The sequence below is a fragment of the Nylanderia fulva genome, unplaced genomic scaffold (genome assembly GCF_048542155.1).
Source record: "Nylanderia fulva isolate GAGA-0341 unplaced genomic scaffold, ASM4854215v1 Scaffold21, whole genome shotgun sequence".
Taxonomy (NCBI): domain Eukaryota; kingdom Metazoa; phylum Arthropoda; class Insecta; order Hymenoptera; family Formicidae; genus Nylanderia; species Nylanderia fulva.
The window spans coordinates 3,309,642-3,332,412 of record NW_028190275.1 but is presented as its reverse complement, the minus strand read 5'-3'; the positions used below and the strand labels follow the sequence as shown (position 1 = coordinate 3,332,412).

Genomic DNA, 22,771 nt, shown 5'->3' with positions numbered 1-22,771 from the left:
TCCGCAGATCGCCAATGCGATAAAATCATGGTTAACTAAAAAGAAAAAAATTACACGTTTCTTTAATTAATCCAATTAATGTCGAAATGTCATTCTGTAAAAGTGGAAAAAAAAATCCATTAAACAGAAATGTCTCGTAATATAATTGACGAATTAATAAATAAGAAGAAAGATTCCAAAAGAAAAAGAAAATTCAAACGCAGATAGTTGAATAAGCGACGTTAAATTTATGTTATATGTTTAAGTTGATGTTATTCTCGCTATATCACACTGTAAAAAAATTTTGTAAAATTACATTAAAAATATGTAAAATTACATGATAAATAATGAAAAGGTAATCATTTCTATTATTTATCGTGTAATTTTACACTTATTATTTATGTAATTTTACATATTTTTGTGTAATATATTACATATTTTTTTACAGTACACCTTTTGTCAGTCTGTTAATGGCTGAAATCACATTCGCACATCCACGTTATGTGCATCGATGATTTGCGATTGTAAGTATTATATGACGCGTAACCAATTTCCTCTTAAAGAATATCACGCGAAATAATTCTGTTTAAATATTCAACCTATCTCAAAGTCAGTAAAATATTGATAAAAATTAATTTTATCAGCGCTTCTGCGCTAACTAAAATATGTTCATTAAATTTCTTGCAATATATACTACTTAGATCATAATTTGCACGTGTATAATTAAGAATACGTACCCTTTCGACTTTCTTCAATGCCGGCATAGGCTTCTCGACTTCTTTCAAGTCCACTTTCTCTTGGTCGGCCTCCTCCCGTCCCCATTTTTGGTATTTTCTCTTCTTCAACATAGTACGGAAGTCCATGCCACTGGCGTCTATCATAAAATTTGTTCGTTTAAATTCAAATTTGTTCAGTTGTTTTAATGCAACTTTTGTACCACCACGTTGTAGTAAATATATTGAATTTAAACAAAATTAAACATATATTTATATATATGTTTTATTTTTTTTATATTTGTATTTAAAGAGTACTTATGTTTAATTCTTTTTTGTCACCTTTTATTGTAATTTATTAGTAGACATTATATTAAAGAATATTATTTTTATATATGACTTACTTTCTAACATAATTTGAATTTTTATATTTACTGCTCTTAACAGCCTTTTATCAAATTTATTAGAATTTAATAAGAGCCTTGACTTACTACGATTTAATTTTATTTTTTTATTTATTATATATATATATTTTTTTTAAAACATATAAATATAATAGAAAATATTTCTAATTATATATAAGTAAATATGAAAAGTTGGTATCAGCAGTTAAATGAAATTGACTCACCGGAAACGTAGAGCTGCATCTCGGCAGAATCTTCGCCGTGGATGTTACTCACGACGATCTTGTAAGTACCCTCGTCGTTGGGCTTCGTCTTCCTCATGCAGAGGGTGATCGTGTTGGTATCCGTGTCCGTAAGGAACTTGAAGCGGCCACCTTCGATGATCTCGGTGATGCCCTTGTAGAACTTGAAAGTTGGCGCAGGGCTGCCCTCCACCGCGACGGTGAGATACGCCGTCGAGTCTGCAAATTTCAATGCATTTAGGGGGCCTTCAGGAAGCGTTTTTTTCAAAAAAAATTTTTTAATATTTTTTTTTTAACGTTAAAGCCAAAAAAAATAGGAAAAACAGGTTTTTTTTTCAAATGGCCGCCATTTTTTTTTTTAAAGGGTTTTTTAAAAATCGAAAATTCATAAGGTTCCCCGAATTTCATCTAGTTTAAGAATATTTTTCGTTTTTTCGTTTCAAATCACTTGGCAGGGCTGTAGAGTGCTTCGCGCATATTCACTATCGCCGCGCACGGCTTTCTTCAGTGAAGGCTGGAGCCATCATTTTTAATTATTTTTGGTCGACAAAATTTTTTATGATTCGTCAAATATGTACTAATAAATGCCACAAACAGTTTTTTCAAAAAAGATTTACGTTCGCTCAAAAAAAATTCCTGAAATTACGTTAATTTTCGGGCCTTTGGACCAGAACCTCCTCTTAAGAAAAAATTACTTTCAAAGCTTTAAAGTCTGATAAAGCTAAGGGGAACGAAGCGCATTACCTTCGACGGCGGCGTACGACTCCTGGACATCGACGATCTGGGGTGGTCCACCTGGTCCGACATCGCGCAGAGGTGTGCTAGGCTGATTGATCTTATTCTCGAGGTCCGCCACGCTGGGTCTTCTGATGTCCGCTGTGCTCGGACGACGACGCTACATTCGAATGAGAATGTAAACAAACTTGTGCACGCGTTTTACCGATTCGACATAGACAATTCAACAAGCTTTCAAATGAAAGCAAGAAAGTTTGAAGCGCGACGCGACAGGGCAACTTCCGTCGATTTTATTCATTAAATTTGATTTTCGAGCAAATTTGTAAAAAAATGCATTACATTACAATTTATTATAATTAATATTAATGTTACACATATAATAATATTGTAGTAAATATATAGTAATATTAATATTACATCGGAAGTATGAGTATTAAATAAATGCATACATATTGAATTATTTCTTAGATACGTATCTTTCAATTTTGATTTTAATTTCCTGTTGATAAAAGTTAATTTAGACAATTTAATTTTTTACAGATTTTTTTCGCAAAGAAAAAAATAATTTAAAAAATGTAGAAACAGAAGATGCCTTTGTCGTTCGAAAAATTTGCAGCTCATGCGAGCACTCGCATGAAAGCATTTATACATTTTAATCACTACTTACGTTTATATACTATATATATTTATTTATCGTGAGTCATTATTTACAATAAATAGTTAATTCACATTATTAGTCGGCGTTACAATCATTAATTCACTGTGTATTAGTCACAAAATCGGATGAGATTCAATAAAATTAGTGACAATGCCACACAATGTTTTTTTTTTTTTCATGGACATGCACTGAATTAGCAAGATGGAATCGATACGTGAATAATTTTACATGATGATTTTTCTGATTTCGTAGTAACTTCTTCAACTGCGTGACTCTGTAGCTACTGCGATTTCAAGGGTTTTATCGTCGCTTAATTTTAATAAAAATATATCTAACTTTAAAATAATCAGACTACATTCTGTATATTTTCAATTTTTTTCAGTACTTTAGCTTTAGATATTACAACAAATACTATTATAAAAATTTATTATATAATATCAACTTATGCCTTTCATTTTTGTATATTTCACTTATACCTTGTAAAGATAATATTTCAAATATTAAACGATTAATTAAACACGTAAAGAATCCCTTGAATGCGCAAAAGTCGGTTGGGGAACACAAAGGAATAATAATAAGATTAATCAGATGAATGGAAGAATGAAGAAAGCAGAAAAGCGTAAATAAAGATTTTTTTCCAAATTAATATTAATAATAAATATATTACTGTATAGAGTTAATTTAAAAAAATTTTTATACGCCATTTCTGCTTTCAATCCTAAAGATGAACAAAGGAATTTATTTGGTCGATGGTGAAAACATGTGAATTTTCTATGATGTTAGGAGCACACGATATATTTCGTGCGTCGATGCACATTTATGTTGTGCATGAAAATGTGACAAGCGCATTTGTCACAATGCATGAATCACAAATCTATGTGAGATGAGAATTTGAAGCTCCGGTATATACATAATAGTTAATCATTATTTACATAAAATCATCGTCGGTCAAGAGACTTCTAAGGCGAGATTAAAATTGCAATTGGAAAGGATAACTTTGCACTGTCAAAAAAGTTATGAATAAAATACTAAGGAATTTTTTTTCATTTAATTATAAATAAAAAATATATCTATATGATTATTTTTATTCACGGTTATCCCTGCTAATGCAATCTATCTTATGATAATGAATTATAATCGTTAGCGATGTTCCTGATTTTTTTTTCCACAAAATAATAGTCGTCGATGTTAGGTATGAAAATATACAGAGACACAATAAAGAGGGGACGAAAATGAAAAATATAGAAAAATTGAAGAGAAAAGAGAAAGAGAGAAGAACATAAATTCGAAGTGATGAGTATGATATATGAATGGCCACTTTTACTGTGCTTGATGATGCTAATGCGAATATTTGTGAAGATGATTGCTTACTCTGTGAATCGATCTGATCCTCGTTACATCAACTAAATTCCGTTCGTCTAACGGGAAACTCATTAGGATTATTTACAAAGAGGCACGTTACAATAAAATATCTACACGACGTACGCACACAATTACGATGCCACATTCATCAATTAGAAAAGATTTTTTTTTTTTTTTTTTTTTTTTTTTAAGTAACATCGTACTTGTTGCGAAAACATTTCGATCGAATCTACTTGACACATAATGTGAGCACGATGAATGTGTTTACACCTATACATAGAGCTCTACACGAATAAGTTATTTCACACATATATTTCGGACATATATATATATATATATATATAATGAAAATCAAACCTCTCGATCTCAAATCTATCGCAGCGCAATCTGCAAAATTGTAAAACCGCTCAAATCGACTCAATCATCTTTGGAGATCATTTTTATTCCTCGAATTTTATCATTTTATCATTTATAATATTTGAAATCGTATAATGTCAGGTATAAATTATTTTCAGCAACATGACATATAAATATATTAAATTGAACAGAATGTAGAATAATTTTTAAATATTTTCTTTCTTGAAATAAATTAATGACGTTATATTTTAATAGATATTAATTAATTGCATCGCATCGCGACAGATCTGATATCGAGTCGCACTGTGACTACTTAATTTTTAATGGTGGTAGGTTTCACATAAATAATTTTTTCTAAACAACAGTGAAGAACTATTAAGAAATATGTCGACAATTTCGATTCTCCCGGATTAATTCTATATAAAAATAATGCCAATCTTACCACCATTATACATTCGTATCTAAATTGCATCTACAGCCGCATAAAATGTACAGGTGTATTCGCTCGAACTAAGAAGCAAAATTTCCGCAACGCGATCGCGACGAGCTTACTAAAATGCCTGGCATTGGATCGATTTATGTATACACGCGTGTATTTCATTTTGATCAGAAAAACTGAATAATGGTATAGTATATGCATATAAATCGACGCAATGCGAGAGCATCACTTAAAAGCACATCGTCGGCGTTGATTATCGCGACAAGAGTGCTCTTTGCAAAATATTTATAAATATATATACAGATTTCGAATAATATCCGAAAAGTTTGTTCGCCAAATTTCTTGGCTAATTCGATGAGCGATCTCTCCTTAACAAACAAAATATGAAGGAAGAACCCACACAGAACGAAACATTTCAGAGACCTTCGAGAAAATTTATTCAAAAATGTTTCATATACGTGAAAATGTCCGCCATTTTGTCACAAATATGTTTATGAAAGATTGAATAAGTGTTTCAAATGTTACTTTTTCTATGTTATGATTCTTAATAATGTTATAATGACGTTTCAGTGTTACTTGAAAATTTGAAACATTTCTGTTGAGTTTTGTGCTGTGTGGGAAAGAAGAATCTTCGCGTACGGAGGTTTCATGATTAAATTGATTTTCACCGAATATGCAGTTTAAAATCTGCGTTACATGCAAATATAAATTGTTGTTAAGAAATAATCGCGCCTCGATATTAATCAAATGAAACCGCAAACGAAGTTTTCGAATAGTTATTCGAAAACATTCTGTATAAATAATAATTTTCAAATTTGAAGCAATATAAAATATAAAAAAAAAATATCGAGATAAAACGTATACAAAAATGTACATGAAATGTCCAAAATAATATAAAAATATACATATGCGTACACGCACAACAGAGACATTGTGCTAACCTCTTTTTCCTGCAGCGCGCCTGGTCGGCCGAGCTTAGTCTGTGTGTGGTGCGTGAAAAAACAAAAGATGAGATAGAGACAGAGGTAGAGACATAGAAAGGGGGTACAGAGTGAGATTAGAATTCGAATTTGGGGGTGGCAGAATCACAGGGGGCCAATAGTCCACGTGTGAGGTGAACTCGTGTCTAAGGGGGTTGAAAAGGGGATGAAGAGGCGTCTTTTTATCGATGTGAGAGAAAAAAGAGAACTCGGATTATTGATCAGTGAATTATTTGTCAATGTACTCTTTCACGAACATGTAAGAAGTATTATTAAATCGATATTATAAAGTTGCGATATATATTAAACCGCATTGTGTGGGGTTGAAAAAGCGTGTTTACAGTAGCGGCAGCAGCAGCAGCAACAATCTCAAAAATTCAGTTAACAAAAATGTCGCAGAATTATTTTTTTATTATTATTCAAATCATCATTCCTCATCCTCATCATCATCATTATCATCATCATCATTATTATTATTAATATTATTATTATTATTATTGCCGTCCCGCGGTAACGCGTTGCTTTTGCCTCTCTCACTTGGGGTCTTCGTCGCCGAGTTTGTTTTAGCTTTCGTTTAGTTGCTGGGGGCTTTCATTATTTTATCTTTCTGGGTCGGAGAGGGTTGGGGGGGGGGGGCGGCGAGGCAAGGGGTGGGGCAAAAAATAGAGTCGCTCAAAACAGAGACAAAAAAATCGCGCGTGGAGGGCGCAGAAAAAATTCCAAAAAGGGTGATGGAGGGCCGTAGAAAAATAAAAAAAACAATGCAAGATATAGTACAGAAGATTGCTGGTGAGACGGTACTTTTTTTGAGCAGGTAAGCTTTGTGTTATAGCGAACACAAATCTCACCTTTGCGTCCAACACCTCACCGGGCCGTAACTTTCCCAACTGTAAAAATCACACATAAAGGGGTCAGGTGATTGACGTGATCGCTCGTCATCGTGGAGATTTTCTCGAGGTCGCCTTGTCGACGCGACTCATTCATTTTTTCCCCGGTATACATTTACAGGACGGACGTGAATACTCGCTTCTCTTTTCCTTTTAAGACATATACAGGGTGTCCGGTAACTAACGGACCAATCATTAAGGGCGGATTCTCTGGCCAATTTGGAGACGATTTTTCCTTAGCAAAAATGTTGAGAAGTCAATCATTTTCGACATAATTACATTCTTCAGTTAATTTCAGGTAGAGTTTACTATAACAAAATTTTAATTTGAGGCTTAGTTTTAAAGATACATAATGACAAATATTGGAAAGTTGTAAAAAATGATGACCTTTTTCGACATTTTCGCTGAGGAAAAATCGTTCCCAAATTGACCGAAAAATCCATTTGTAATCGTTGGTCCGTTAATTACCGGACACCTTGTATATAAAATTGACGCAAAAAGCGTAATTGAAAAAAAGAAAAAAAATCGTAAAAAATGTTCCTGCGTGCTTGCCTGGCCATCTGTTAGAAGTTAAGGAGCGAGCGAATTCGATTCTTCTCGCCTAGTTGAGTTAGGGGCAGTTTTTTGATTATTCGCTCGAAATTCGGCAGAATCTCGATAAGTCCCGGGAAACGGGGGGGACTTTGAAAGTTCTTTGGGGAAAAGGGAGGGAGAAATTAAAAAAAGAGACAGAGGTAAAATCGTACAGAAGACAGGTGGGCTTTTCGAGGCTAGCCTTACCGAGGTTCCGGCTTGTGCGTTTGCATTTTTTTGCGGTGCATTGCTATAAACGACAGTGCGATTGGGCGGTGCACGATGCCAGCTGATACGTCAGTGAGTTTGGATGTAAAAAAAATCGACAATATCATCGTGTGCGTGATTACATGAAGAGACACGAGTCTCTAGTCATCGTTCGCAAGAATAATTCGAGAAATCCACATCTCAATTATCTCGAACCTAAACATCATCTATCTTCTTGTCACAAGTTTGCGCTGCACATCATTTTATCATCGCAGTTTTGCATACGTATAATTATCGTTTCATATCAAATTTCTAATCTTATTGATTTTCTATAATTTATTATTATTATTCTAAATGATGATTTAAGTTCGAGATAATCGATTAGAGAAGCAAGGGCGCATCGATGCTGATAAACTGATCATCAAATCGCAAGATCTTAATAATAAAAAATAAATAAAATTGATAATAAATAAAAGACTTAGAAATTAGACTCGAGTAAAATTTTTATCTATCATCAATTTTATTTATTTTTATTATTAAGATAATTTGAATTTTATTCTCTAGCTACCGAATTCACAAATCGGTAAAGACTTAGAAATTAGACTCGAGTAAAATTTTTATCTATCATCAATTTTATTTATTTTTATTATTAAGATAATTTGAATTTTATTCTCTAGCTACCGAATTCACAAATCGGTATATGCATAGCAATAATTCAGATGATCTTAATAATTAAAAATAAATAAAAATTTGATTCGGATCTAATTCGTCTAAGTCTTTTATTCTCTAGGCTCCACCTGATTCACGAATCGGTGTGCATAGCAATAATTCAGATTATCTTAATAATAAAAAATAAATAAAATTGATAATAAATAAAAGACTTAGAAATTAGACTCGAGTAAAATTTTTATCTATCATCAATGTTATTTATTTTCATTATTAAGATAATTTGAATTTTATTCTCTAGCTACCGAATTCACAAATCGGTATGCATAGCAATAATTCAGATGATCTTAATAATTAAAAATAAATAAAAATTTGATTCGGATCTAATTCGTCTAAGTCTTTTATTCTCTAGGCTCCACCTGATTCACGAATCGGTATGCATAGCAATAATTCACTCCCATTTGATAATGATGCACGTTGGCAGAAGGAGGTAACAAGTGTCTCAGCAGACGACCGCCTAGGTTGTCAAGAGTGATTCAAACATCGTGTCGCACTACTTGGGACATTTATTAGCGCCGATGTCTGTCTACGGTGACGAAATGCTTGCCAAGACTGGGTGATCTATGAGTCGAGATGTAAGCCAGGGAAAGAGAGAGAACTCGAAACCTTGTAACGCGAGTGATTAATCACGAGTCGACGCGCCCTGACTCCCTCCGACATGCTTTGTTTCTCGTATTAATTAATTAATTAATTAATTAATATTCTCATTATTGTTAAGAGTTGTGCGAGGGACTGCATAGAGTGCAATAGTGCGCATAGAGACTCGGTTGCAACAGATCCGTGCCATATGCAGAGATGCATTCGGTTTTTAATCGCGTTGATCAAGTCTCGAATTAAATAGAAACATCGAATGGCGCGTGCAAGAAAGTTTCGGTGTTTTGGGAAAATATATTTTCGTTGAAATAAATAAAATATAATTAAAAATTGTTATTTAAATATAATAAATTATTGTTGTACTTTCTTAACTATTGTAACATAGTTAATTAAATATAATAAAACATTGTTAAAGTGAAACCTTCTTGCACGTGCGACGTTGCACGCTGTCATCAGGAATTTAATTCCTTTCATTCGTTTTCGACAATGCAAAACTTTTTTCACTCATCAATTAATTAACCAAATTATCGTTGTATAAATTTAAATTTTATTTATTATTAAATATATTTATTAAATTAAAATAAAGTCAGCTATTAAATTCGGGACGACGCGTGTGAATTTCGTGCATTCGTGTGTCGCCAAGTACGACCACAGTAAGTAAACAGTAGTAATGAGCAGGTGAGATCGGGCGAAGAGAATTGCAGATGTCGAAATTTAATGATCAAAATATTTTCAATAATTTTTCTCAATTTGTTTGCAAGTGCTTAGATGAATTCTCTTCGCGCGATGCTCCGGTGAGTGTATGTGAGAGAGATAGAGAGAGAGAGAGAAAAAGTGTGCGAGCTAGAAGGATAAGTCGAATAAGTGCAGACTTGGTAGTCGAGTAAGGTTGCAGACGAGGCATTCGCTCCCACATTTGTTTGTTTTTTTTCGTTTTCAGCGATTTATCTCACCTTGCGCTCGTCCACCACCTCGCCGGGACGAAGCTTCCTATGCTCCTATGGACCAAATCTCTATTAACCACTACTGCTAGATAAACTGCAATGGATGTGTAAGTACGTGTGTGTGTATGCACGATGCTGCAACATGTCTACATTTCGTATAAACATGATATGTCTACATCGTTTTAATCGGTCGGAATCCGTCCGCTGTCGCGGACGTATCGAAATTCCTCTGTGCTTTATCTTTATCTTGAATCCGAACCAAGTCTCGGGAAATATGTAAGCTAAAATTAATTATATCAAAGGCTGTGGCTGCTTAATTTTAGTATCTTTAATTAATAATGCCCCGCTATTTTTATTCTCCCGAAACATAGGTCGGATTATATCAGAGAATATATTTGTCGCGGTTTTGTGATGTTCATTAATTATAATCCAGAAAGAACACAAATTACTTCCAAGATATTTGGTCTTCGTACGAAAAATATCAAATACACTAAACATTTTCGATTAATTTCGCGCTTAGTTAAATTAATACCACGTGATCGGCAATTATCCGTGTTTCTTCGACCTTCTCTTCAGGGGAGGACCATTTAGCTCTTCGGGGTCTCGCTTTTCGATGTTCGCACCGTTCTCGGATGTCCTCGATATTAAAACTTGAAGAGATCGCTCTCCATTTCCTAGTTTCTTTTCCGAAGAAACGCCTCTACTGGCGCTCGACTCGATTTTTGGGATTCGATTTTTTTTTTGTTCCCGAGGGATTCGATGACGGGAAAGAGGAGGAAGGAATATATGCTTCAGAAGCTGGCAAGAACTTTGGATCTCTCGCTTGGTACAAAGGGTTCTAATCTAAATCTCACGCCTTGCTTGACACTAATAATATCACTAAAAGTACCATCACGAGTACGACCACTAGATCATCACTGACTTACACTCTACGAAATCCAAAAAAAAGCTACAAAAAAGATCCTAGCAATAGCCAGTCGTCTACTTATTCGTCCGAATATTTTACGCGACTCATTAATTGTCTACCTGGGACTCGTACGAGCACTTTGCATTCTGAAATATTTGTACATTTTTTATTCATAATTGTATGTATAGTGAATTAATTATCATAGAAAGAACAATCCATAATTCTGCATATTTAATTAATTGGCGAAGCACGAAGAACTTGTGAAAATATGAATTACTCAATTGGAATAACATTTCCAATATATCAATATTTAATAATGTGTTATCACACATATAATTAAGTGTGATATATATATTTAAATTAATATATAATTTTTGTAATTATTCTTTTAATTATTTTTAATTGATTTTCAAGAATGCAAAGTGTGCTCCTTCTTCAGATATCACCCTCTTTATGCTTTAGTAATAGAAGATAATTGCAGATAAAATTTGACACAATTATTATAATTGCGATAGAATATGTCAGACAAACGAAATTTATGTAAGACCAGATGGTGATTTAATATTCTACTAAATTGGATCCATCTTGTCGTTCAAATTGGTTCCCTCAAAACTCCGAAGATTTTGAGATTGGAACAATGTCTGGCGGACTGACAAGATCTTTTTGATAAATTTACAGATTTGATATATATAATAATTAATGAGATTTTCCTTTACTTAGGCAGATATCAGATTTCTGCAAAACAAATTGAAATCGGGTGATCTCGTGAATGCGTAAGAATGCAACAGAGTTTCAACTTTAAACTCAAAAAGTTCTGTTTATATAATCATTCAATATTCAAGACAGACATACACTGTTTTGGTATATTTATTCAAAAATAAATAGATATCAATAATTTGAGCTCTCTATATTTTTATGAATATAATATCTCGAAATATTATCCGTACGATTTCAAATAATTTCGCGAAAATTCAGCTACTGAACAATTATAGTCGGCAATTTGGAAAAATTGTAACGTGTCGTTTAATTACACAAATGTCTCTGTCGCATTCTTCAACTCGGTCCCTTCTGAGGCAGTCTATATACCTTCGCGTAATACATTCCGTAACATACCTCGTCACTGATGATCAAGCTGGGCCTGCGACCCAATTCCTCGGGCGGTATGAGAGAACCGCGTCGACTGCTGGTTCCGCTTCCGGGTGCTAAGGAGCCCTTTCTGCTGCCCACTGGCGTCACGTCCTTGATCACTTCGATCTTAGGTGCTTCGGGCGCCTTGATCTCCGGTAACTTCGGCTACGGTGGTCGAAAATCGATCGATTAACCGCACATTTTCATTTCATTCGTTCGGAAAATTATAAGCAAAACTCTCTTCAATTTTGAGACAGTTAAATTGGCTTCTTTTTTTTCATCACAACCCATAATTCATATATTTTTTTTTTTTTTTTTAATAAACAGAGAAAAAAGAATCAGCTTCGCCAATAATAGATATGTAATTTATTTGGAATTTAATAAAAGGATCAATTTCTGTTTTTTTTTTCTATAATAATAAATTCCGAATTGCATTCTCTCTTAGAGATATTTAACTGGTGAAACCTATATAGGAATCGATTCCTAATCCTTTGACGATTTTTCAGTTTAATCACCAGATGTACACTTGAATAATTGGTCGAGAAGCAACAGTAAAGAGCCAAAGCAAGATTTACGAGGACTTTTACCGAGTTAATACGTTGACCCAATACGATCGCGTACGTAGGGCGATCACGACTGACCCCACCGATTCCCGAATCGTGCTCCGCGAGTCCGCAGATCTGCGAGGTTCGATTGCAATAAGGCCGAAAATAGCGATCGACGTTTTCCACATCTTCGTTTCACGGCGACGAAGACGAAATACCGATCTCAAGGGGGATGATATACGAGCGTTTGATCCGCCAAAATAGTTTTCTCGCGAGCGCGAACGGTCGCGCACCGCACAGGAGGCATTCATCGCTTGCCAAGGCGAGATTCGGGCCGGCTGATTATTACCTATATATCCACTTTCCGTCTCCAACCCGCTCGTCACGCGTTAATTGCGATTATGCAGATGGAACGATATTTATGGCACGGGGACACTGGTCTTTGACGCGCGCGAAAAATACGAAGATGGTCCTTATGCGGCTGAGATCCTTGCCAATGCGTGTTTTATCGTAGTCTCGGGGAAAAATCCCACCAATTTGTCATCCAAAAATTATTAGCATTGTCGTGAGAGCTGCCAATGGTGAATTTTGTAATCGAATGAAATTAATGTAAATATAGAAAATAATTATCTAATAAATAGAAATTAAAAAATAAGATTTTTCGATACAAATAAAATCTCGCTCTCCGATAGATTTTATGCAGGCTTCAATTCTGGTATAATATTAATTTTAAATTGAATTATCAAGATATTTATTGGAAAATTAAAAATAATAAATAATTAAAATTTATTTAATATATGTGATATAATAAAAGGCCAACTTAACGAGCTTATATGCTATTAATTGAAAAATTTTTATTTATTAATTTACGTCATACTATACAAAAGTTACGATAAACGTTTCGACTGTACGACAGTCTTTCTCAATATCCTAATAATATGTTAAAAAATTAATTTAGTCATTTCGACATTATAAATAAATACAACAATTATAAGATTATATGACGAACGCAGTACAAAATTCATGATTGTTGGCATGAGTTAGAGCGTCAGATGCTGTTATATTATGTAACGACACTGTGAACAAATTAATATATCCGCTCAAATATTACAATACATTTAGATTTTTAATAAATAGTATTAACTTACTTTTTTGTCAACGAACATAACACCTTTGTTAAAAAATTATTTCTTTTTACTTAACATAATCACAATGTGTACTTTTTTAAAAAACAAATCGATATCTGTATCTTACAATGTCGGCGCGCTGTATATATACCCAATTTTTAAGATGACGTAGACAATTTTTTTAGAATATCATAATAAGAACCGTCAAGACGCTTATAAATAACATAATATACATAGATTGGTTTCAGAAAAAAACATTTTCGGGTAGAACACACTCATATCATTCAAATCATCCTATATGCCACAAAAAAAGTGTAATATATAATTTAGTAGACCGGTCAATATTATTATCACATCCCCGTTTTCATAGTAAAAATTTAACATTAATCATAGAGATTTTATTGAGCAATAGTTATCCTCTTGATCTCATTTTCTCAGAAATCAATAATAGACTGAAGTTCCTTATTGTTAATAGATTAAACAAAGAAATGACTCAAGATATAAATAACGAAATCATAAATAATGACAATAATAAAAAATTCATAGCGATACCTTATATTGAAAGAATCTCGGAACTAGTAGCATCAGAATTAAAGAAATCAAATATAACAGTAGGATACAGATGTCTAAAGAAATTAAACAGAGTCATAAAAACGCAAAAAGACAGAGATAAGCTCCAAAATAATTCGGGGGTCATATATAAGATTTCGTGTAATAATTGTGATGCTACATATGTAGGACAGACAAAAAGACAATTAGGTACAAGAGTAAATGAACATAAAAATAATATTAGATTAGATTCAGCAAGGCACTCGGTGGTTTCTGATCATATTGTAAAATTTACACACAATTTCAATTGGAACGACACAAAAATCCTAGATTATGAAAAGAATTATTATAAAAGGTTGATATCAGAAATGATATATATTAAAGAAGAAAACAACAGTATCAACCTAAAAAAGGACACCGAGCGTCTTGACGGTTCTTATTATGATATTCTAAAAAAATTGTCTACGTCATCTTAAAAATTGGGTATATATACAGCGCGCCGACATTGTAAGATACAGATATCGATTTGTTTTTTAAAAAAGTACACATTGTGATTATGTTAAGTAAAAAGAAATAATTTTTTAACAAAGGTGTTATGTTCGTTGACAAAAAAGTAAGTTAATACTATTTATTAAAAATCTAAATGTATTGTAATATTTGAGCGGATATATTAATTTGTTCACAGTGTCGTTACATAATATAACAGCATCTGACGCTCTAACTCATGCCAACAATCATGAATTTTGTACTGCGTTCGTCATATAATCTTATAATTGTTGTATTTATTTATGATGTCGAAATGACTAAATTAATTTTTTAACATATTATTAGGATATTGAGAAAGACTGTCGTACAGTCGAAACGTTTATCGTAACTTTTGTATAGTATGACGTAAATTAATAAATAAAAATTTTTCAATTAATAGCATATAAGCTCGTTAAGTTGGCCTTTTATTATATCACATATTTTAATTGTATACGAGCCGAAGTTTAATTTATAAAATATATATATTTATTTAATATATATAAAATTGTTCACATTGTTTCGAGCAATCGGATATATGTCACGGATATCACAATATATAGTTTGCACATCATATTTTTAGATGACCAGTTCTGTAAAAATTTGCCGTCCTTTCGAGTTCGCGAAACGAGCGAGTCTAGTTTGCACCTCGGTTATAATTAAACCGCCCGCAAATTGGCCGTAAAAATTAATTATCCTGAACCGCATATCGCGAGCCTCGATCAAAACGCGTCCTCGACTGACGCGGCGATTGCGAAACTCGCAGGATTTTTCGCGTGTGTGCAGTTCTGCCAACGATTTGGCAAAATTATATATTCTCCCTTTACGCGTTATTAATAAATGATGACATTACTCACCTTAGAGTCGAATTTCTGCATGGCGCCATGAAAATAAAAAAGATATAATTAATCAAAAATTTTTTGAATATTTAAATTAATATTTTTAATTCATTATAAATTTAATTTTTTTATAATCATTTTTGCTACGTAAAATATACAAATAAGCACAACATAAATTAATAAAGATCCTTTACAAACTGTATATAAAATAATTATAGAAATCACAGTAAATATCGTAAACAATGTATAAAATATAATTTATATTTATATAAAAAATTAATAAGAATTGCATAATAGGCGTGTGTATATAATATACATACATATTAGTATATACGGCTATTATGTAATAATTATTAATATTATTTAATATATTCCTGATTATCCCGCGAGATGATTGTTACATGCTTAATTTGTAGAATGATACTTATATAAAAAATTGAATTGTTTTTTACCTGCGTTACCGGTCTGTCGAGCTTCGTCTTATCGCGAGGCTGAAATTCTCCAAAATCGAATTTCTGTACTTCCTCAAGAACAGGCCTTTCGTAATCTGGGATCTCCGGAAGTTCGTAACTCGCCTCCTTCGCCGCCTTCGATCCCTTTCTCTTCTTCGCATCGAGCTTTTCGTCCTTCTCGGTTTTCTGCGTGATAAACAATAAGCGATACAGAATCGTACGAAAATGACAAAAAATTAACACCATGTTGATTAATTCCCACGTAACTTGCCAGTAAAAGTATGAGAACAATTATTGCAATTTTAGAAACACGAAACGATATATTTTTTGTTCAAACACAAAATTTAAAAAATTTTTGATCGTAATAAAATAAAATAAAACTTCTGATAATGCATTACATTTATGCTAATTTTCTAGCAAATCTTATTAAAAAAATAATAAATATATTCTATGAATATAATACAATATATTTGTAGGTATTACTTTTCCATAAAATTATTTAATATAAAAATGAAAATAACTGTAATTATATTATATACTTTTTAATGTTAAAATTTTCTTTGCATTAAATTTCTGTTAGAATTATAATTTTTCTGACAAAAAAAAATTAAAATTTATTGTTTTTGCAAAAAAAAAACTTGATTCTAGTGAAATATAGTTATATAATGATACGAAAGCTAGTACGTAGAAATAAATACATAATCGCTTTATCGTTTTGTTATGTGTGTATGTATGTACATATGTGTGTTAATAAATAATAGTTTAGTGTGAGAAACATTCTTACATCAAGTGTGCAGATATTTAACACAATATCATAATATTTACAGTATTGATATGTATTTATTAGAGACATAGATTATTTAAAATTATAGCAGATTCATAACATAAATTATGAAAGAGATCAGAAAAGTTTAAATACAATAGATAAAGTAGTGCAGATATCATTCTTCACTCTAGATAGAGTAAAGAAGAAGAGCATGTGATGAAGAAGATAGAGAGAAGATAGAGAGAAAAATTTCCTGTGCAGTGTATTATTAACAATAAGAAGAAAATTATATGTAAATTACAGTAACGTTAGAACATATCAGAGAAGTGAAAGATGTGAGTGTAACATAGAAATCTATCGAGATATGTACAGAGAATATAAATATTATTCACAAAGAAGAAAAGTATATATAGAAAAAGATAACATGTAGATAGAACACTGAGAAATTAATTTCGCTTGTATTAAGAGAATAAATATATGGTGTGAGAAACATCTCGAAGTATATACAGAAATAAAAATGCGCACAAATATATTTTGGCGCTGTTTAATTGCGGAGAATTAATAGACGCCGTAAATAATCGAGATTTAGGAAAGTTTTAGAGACACATAAAGTGCGACATAGAGAGATTGCAGCAAGATCTTTGTGTTGATCCCCTTCAGTGGGGCTACCTTAAGTTCCACCTTGCCATTTTCAGCCTGTTGAGGCTGTTTCCCATCCTTCGAAACAGGTTTAAGCTGAATTCCCTGAAATCTTTCGGTTTTAACTTCCTGTTTCGGTGGTATACGGGATTTCAGTTTGGTCACCGTGGCATCCTTCGGCTGTATTTAATACGTCATTTTTAGGAAAAACAGGTTTCTACAGGTATACATATAGATATACTTTTGATGTTTCGCATGCAAGGAGTCGCAAAAAGAAAAATGCACAAAAAAACGCTAATCTAATGGAATTAATTTAATAATACTAAATTAAAAATTTTATTGATAACTGTCAAAATATGAAAAATTCGGCACTCGTACTAAGAAATTTCGTTATCGTTTTTATATTTCTACCAGGGAACGATATATTGGACATTACATTACATTGAACGATTGCCCATAAATGTGACGAGTGATATAAACCTACCTTAAGCTCGACTTTCTCTTGAGTTTTCTTCTCTTCCTCGAGTTGCTGAAACAAACAAACGATAATAATTTAATAATCTTAATAAGTATTTTTACATAAGATTTTTTATTAACAACTTTCGAAATAAAAATTTATAGAATTTTAATAATAACTTTTTTATTATTAAATTATATTAATATTGTACTTTAAAAAATGCAAATTATATGCTATTATATTATATTTTAATTATTTTGGGATTTTTATTAGCAATTTTTCGAGGGAAAATTATGATAACTACCTTGACAGATTTTAGACTTTTCTTAGTGATCTCTTCTTCCTTCTGGAAACAGAAGCACAAATTCATGTAATTTCATTTCTTAATAAAATTTATATCCAGTTTTAAATTATGTCGATATACATGTATGAATCTTAGATTGTAATATCTTTTGTATATATGTGTGTGTTATATATATCAAGTGTACCTTTGGTTCTTGTGGTTTAGCCGCAAGTTTCGTCGCGGGTTCCTCTTTCTACAAATAGCAAAATATGTTCTATCTCAATGTGTCTTATGAATTGCCGAATGTTATCTTTTAAATAATTAAACTGTTGTCAAGTGTGTAAAAATAAAGTGATATAAGTGTACCTTTGTTTCTTCTGCTTTGGATTTAACGTCCACCTAAAAGTGTATGTGTAAAATTTAATTCGAAATTATTATGTGTCTGACCAGTTTAAAACCATGACTACTGATTCAGGATTAACGAATATGTAAAATGTAATATTTCGTGTACCTTCGGTTCGTCTAACTTAAATATGGTTTTCGATATCTCCTAAAAATGTATGAATATTTCATAATCGTGTATTTGGTCATATAATTTTCCTAATATTGCGTTTCTGTCAACATTTATTGTTTACCTTTAATTCCTCTGGTTTAGCCGTAGGCTTTTCCTCAATCTAAAAGTGTTCGTGTAATTGTAATATTCACATGTATATGTGTATAAAATATAAAATGTAAAATGTATAAAGTAAAATATAAAAATAAATAATTAACAAATGTAACTTAATAAGTGTTTCGTGTACCTTTGATTCACCCAGCTTAGGTTTGGTTTTTGGTATCTCCTAAAAATGCACGAATAATATTTCATAATCGCGTATTCGTCATATAATTTTCTTAATATTGTCTTTTGTGTGTTTTTTCTCACTATTTACGTTTACCTTTAATTCTTCTGGTTTAGCCGTAGGCTTTTCCTCGATCTAAAAGTGTTCGTGTAATTGTAATATTGACGTATATATACGTGTATAAAGTATAAAGTGTATAGAATAAAATATAAAAATAAATATACTTATAATAAAGATGTAATCATAAATAAAAGAAATAATGAAAAAAACGTGTAATATACCTTGTCTTCTTCTGGTTTGGGCTTAAGTGTTGTTGCATGCTAAAAGTGTATGCATATATGTTTGAGTATTGAATTGGTTTTGCCTTGTTTAATGTATACGTGAAATTGATTGAGAAAAACTACATCATAATTTAAATTCTTCTTTCAATTTTGTCTTTGCTCAATTTTCTTGTACTTTGTAATTCCTATTTTATATGTCTAATATATGTGTGTTGCGAGATAGAGTACAAGTGTAAATGTACCTTTACTTCCTTCGTCTTAAGTTTAGCTTTTGGTTCCTCCTAAAAGCGTATACAAGTTGAGATTTATTTTTGGTGTCAATCGCTGTAGTGTAGACTCAATTTAAAAGCCTAACTACTAGCTTTGTTACTAAAATACACAGTGTGATAAATAATTTGTGTACCTTTGGTTCATCTGTTTTTGGCTTGGACTTTGGCACTTCCTGAAACGTGTACAAGTGTTGTGTCAATTAACTATCTGCATTCATTTATTTTTATTCGTTATATATTTTGTGTATTTTTTCCCGTTAACCGTAAATTATGTAAGCGTATTACAAAGTAATGTAAGTGTACCTTTACTTCCTCTGCTTTTGGTTTAGCTTTCGGTCCCTCCTAAAAGTGTAAGTTTAAATGACGCTTTCTTTTTCGTTTCAATCGGTTATATAATCCATTAAATTCAATGATAAGAAGCGTGATATAAAAAGTGTTTTTGTATACCTTCGGTTCATCTGGTTTAAGTTGGGTCTTAGGTGCTTCCTAAAAGTGTATGAGAGTAGAGTTTAATATTGCCTCTTATATGTCGTACTTTAAGTAACATTTTTCGCATTCTGCTACTTGTATAAGTGGATGTTGTTGCAAGATAGTGTACGTATAAATATGTGTAAGAGTATACCTTTACTTCTTCCGCTTTGGGTTTGGCTTTCGGTTCCACCTAAAAATGTTGGAAACGCGTTTAAATGTGAACGGAAATGTTTTAAGTCACGCATTTTTTATGGCATTATGTTGTTAAATATATCGCTGGTTTTTGTGGCCTTGACAAAAATATCTCATTGCATCTTATGCATTATATTTTAATTATAGCTGTATATTTATATATAAAGTGTTAAAGTTTAACAGTGTTAAATGCGAGCGATAAAATGTTATGCATGAAGGTATAATAATATAATTGTTTTGTATACCTTCGCCTCTCCCGGTTTAGGCTTAGGTTCCTCCTAAAACGTAATAATAATGTTTTAAAAATCGTGTTTTTAAAATATAAATTTAATATTATACGCTTTTTTCCCTGAGATATGAATGTAATTGTGAAACAATTAAAAATTTTAAATAAATTGATCATATTAGACAACTTGTATGTTTGTACATGAAAATGTATTTTTGTGTACCTTAGGTGTTTCCGGTTTTCCGAGGGTTTTCGGTTTCAATTCCTCTTTCTAGAAAAATAGTTTTATATTGTAAGATTTATTATATACGAAAATGTATGTTTATTTATATATGTATATGAATTCTGTATATATATATATAAAAGATATAAGTTATATACAAAAATATACAGATATGTTATAATTAACAAATTTGTATAAATAATTGCATTAATAAATAATGTTGTTTTACCTTTTTATTTGCATTTTATATAAATTTGCAGTATGATGCATAAAAAGATTTGCATGCTAATAATGTATTAATAATAATAATAATACTTCAAAAGCATATTATAGTGGCACTGCAATTGTTAATAAGTATTTGCCCCATCGAAAACATGTATAAAAATTATATTGCATTATTTCTTGTAGCGTGTGAAATGTATAATTAAAGTTTTATTTATTCCACATATTTATAAATTAAATGTGATATAATTAATACGTATTCATATACCTTAGACTCATCCACAGGTTTAGATTTCTTCTTCTTTGATTTCAAAACTTGTTCCTGATCCTGAACAATATGTTTATAATAAAATTGTAGAGATTTAAAGAAGAACAAGAAAAAGAAGAAGAGAACAAGAAGAAGAAAATTGTTATCATAAAGAATAGGAAAGATTGCATCATAGAGATGTCTAATTTGATAGAAGATATCAACATATTATATCTGCGAAGAAATAGTTTTGAAGATTATAACAAAGAAAGAAAGGAAGAAAGAGAAAATGAAGAATATGTCAAAGATTATTGTAGAGAAAAGTGAAAAAAATCGATTATACGTGATTAAACACATAGAGTGAAAAGAAGAAGAGAAAGAGTCAATGATTAGCATTGACAGATTACGAAGATCTTTATACCTCAGATCCTTCTGTTGATTTAGTCGACGACCTACGTCTAGTGATCAGCTTTTTCTAAAATATTACGCAAAAATACAATAAAATAAAATAGTCGAAAAATGGGTTACGTGTATGATATATTCCAAGTATAAAGTTTTGTACCTTAGGCACTTCATCCTTGTCAAGTGTAGAATCAGTGTCTTTGTTCTAAAATAAAAATAAGAAAAGATACGTATTTATATAGATACGTATTTAAATCAGATATTTATTTTGTACGTGTTCGAGTGTGATTGTATGTGTAAGTGTACCTTAGTGTTTGTGGATTTATCGTCTATTTCGTGTTCGGGTATATCGCTCTCCTGCAAATATTTAAAGATCAGGTCTAATCGAAGAGTCCTTCTCTTTTTCACAAATTGCGGATGTAAAAAATGAAGATACGAAAATAATATATAATATAATTAATTTAAATATATATATAAATAACTATTGTGTCTAAATATCCATTAATGTAAGTGTAAAAAGTGTATACCGTGGGTTCTTTGAGCTTGCTTACGCTGCCCCTAGGTTTGGATGTAAGTTTAGGTGTAGATGTAGGTTCCTGTTGTTGTAGACAGATTTAAAAAATTATCGAACATCGAATAAGTGTAAAAATATATTCTAACGATACACGAATAATCGTTGTAAAACTATACCTCGACTTTATCTCGACCGTTCTTATACGGTGTAACTTTGGAGTTCCGCGAATCCTAAAATACCGATAAAAAAATTATATAAATTACGATTTATACTGCGAGTAGCGAAACAAATATGAAATAAATATTAAATATAATTCGCGTATTTTGTACCTCTAGTATTTTTATAGGTTTCGGCGCGTCATCTTCAGTCGAACCCCAAATATCCTACAATCGCGTATTATTTCATTAAATTAGTCAGTGTACAAAAATATGATAAAAAAAGATATGTATATTATACCTCAATATCATCATCTGATTCGTGCGTTTGTGGTTTAGTGACAGAGAGAGAAACATCCTAAAAGATTAAAAAAATAAATTTTTTATAATATGCGTATTTGATATATTTAATTATCTATCAAATCAGTGTAAGAATATGTGTGCGTGTATAAATATGTGTGTGTACCTTATCGACTGTGACGGGTTTCTGTTCGTGTTCGATAGATTTCGGTGCCCATACATCCTAAAATAATAATCAATTAATAAAAGGATGCTCATATTGTGCGCGATATGATGATATTTATTCTAACTAACGTAATTATAATGTGTGTAGTAAGTTTTTACATCTCGGTCGAGTGGAGATTTGTGTGATGTGTCTATGAAATTTGAGATGTCCTAAAATAACAGTATATACTTTATCAAAATGTTTCACATGT

General features: G+C 31.6%; 1 protein-coding gene across 1 annotated transcript in view; it reads right to left on the bottom strand.

Annotated features, from left to right (window-relative positions):
• The window catches only part of bent (projectin protein bent), a 102,522-nt gene that overhangs the window by 46,481 nt on the left and 33,270 nt on the right, over nt 1-22,771 (bottom strand). Inside the window, 33 exon segments of the mRNA XM_085482531.1 lie at nt 717-853; nt 1,321-1,557; nt 2,083-2,233; nt 5,831-5,869; nt 11,821-12,000; nt 15,436-15,450; nt 15,870-16,055; nt 17,305-17,454; nt 17,759-17,803; nt 18,036-18,077; nt 18,220-18,267; nt 18,381-18,413; nt 18,526-18,564; nt 18,650-18,688; nt 18,815-18,853; nt 18,950-18,988; nt 19,135-19,173; nt 19,377-19,415; nt 19,538-19,576; nt 19,707-19,745; nt 19,851-19,889; nt 20,026-20,064; nt 20,312-20,344; nt 20,516-20,563; nt 21,006-21,065; nt 21,406-21,459; nt 21,547-21,591; nt 21,693-21,743; nt 21,914-21,982; nt 22,077-22,130; nt 22,230-22,283; nt 22,357-22,413; nt 22,522-22,578. Coding sequence (XP_085338657.1) covers nt 717-853; nt 1,321-1,557; nt 2,083-2,233; nt 5,831-5,869; nt 11,821-12,000; nt 15,436-15,450; nt 15,870-16,055; nt 17,305-17,454; nt 17,759-17,803; nt 18,036-18,077; nt 18,220-18,267; nt 18,381-18,413; nt 18,526-18,564; nt 18,650-18,688; nt 18,815-18,853; nt 18,950-18,988; nt 19,135-19,173; nt 19,377-19,415; nt 19,538-19,576; nt 19,707-19,745; nt 19,851-19,889; nt 20,026-20,064; nt 20,312-20,344; nt 20,516-20,563; nt 21,006-21,065; nt 21,406-21,459; nt 21,547-21,591; nt 21,693-21,743; nt 21,914-21,982; nt 22,077-22,130; nt 22,230-22,283; nt 22,357-22,413; nt 22,522-22,578 — 2,235 coding nt within the window.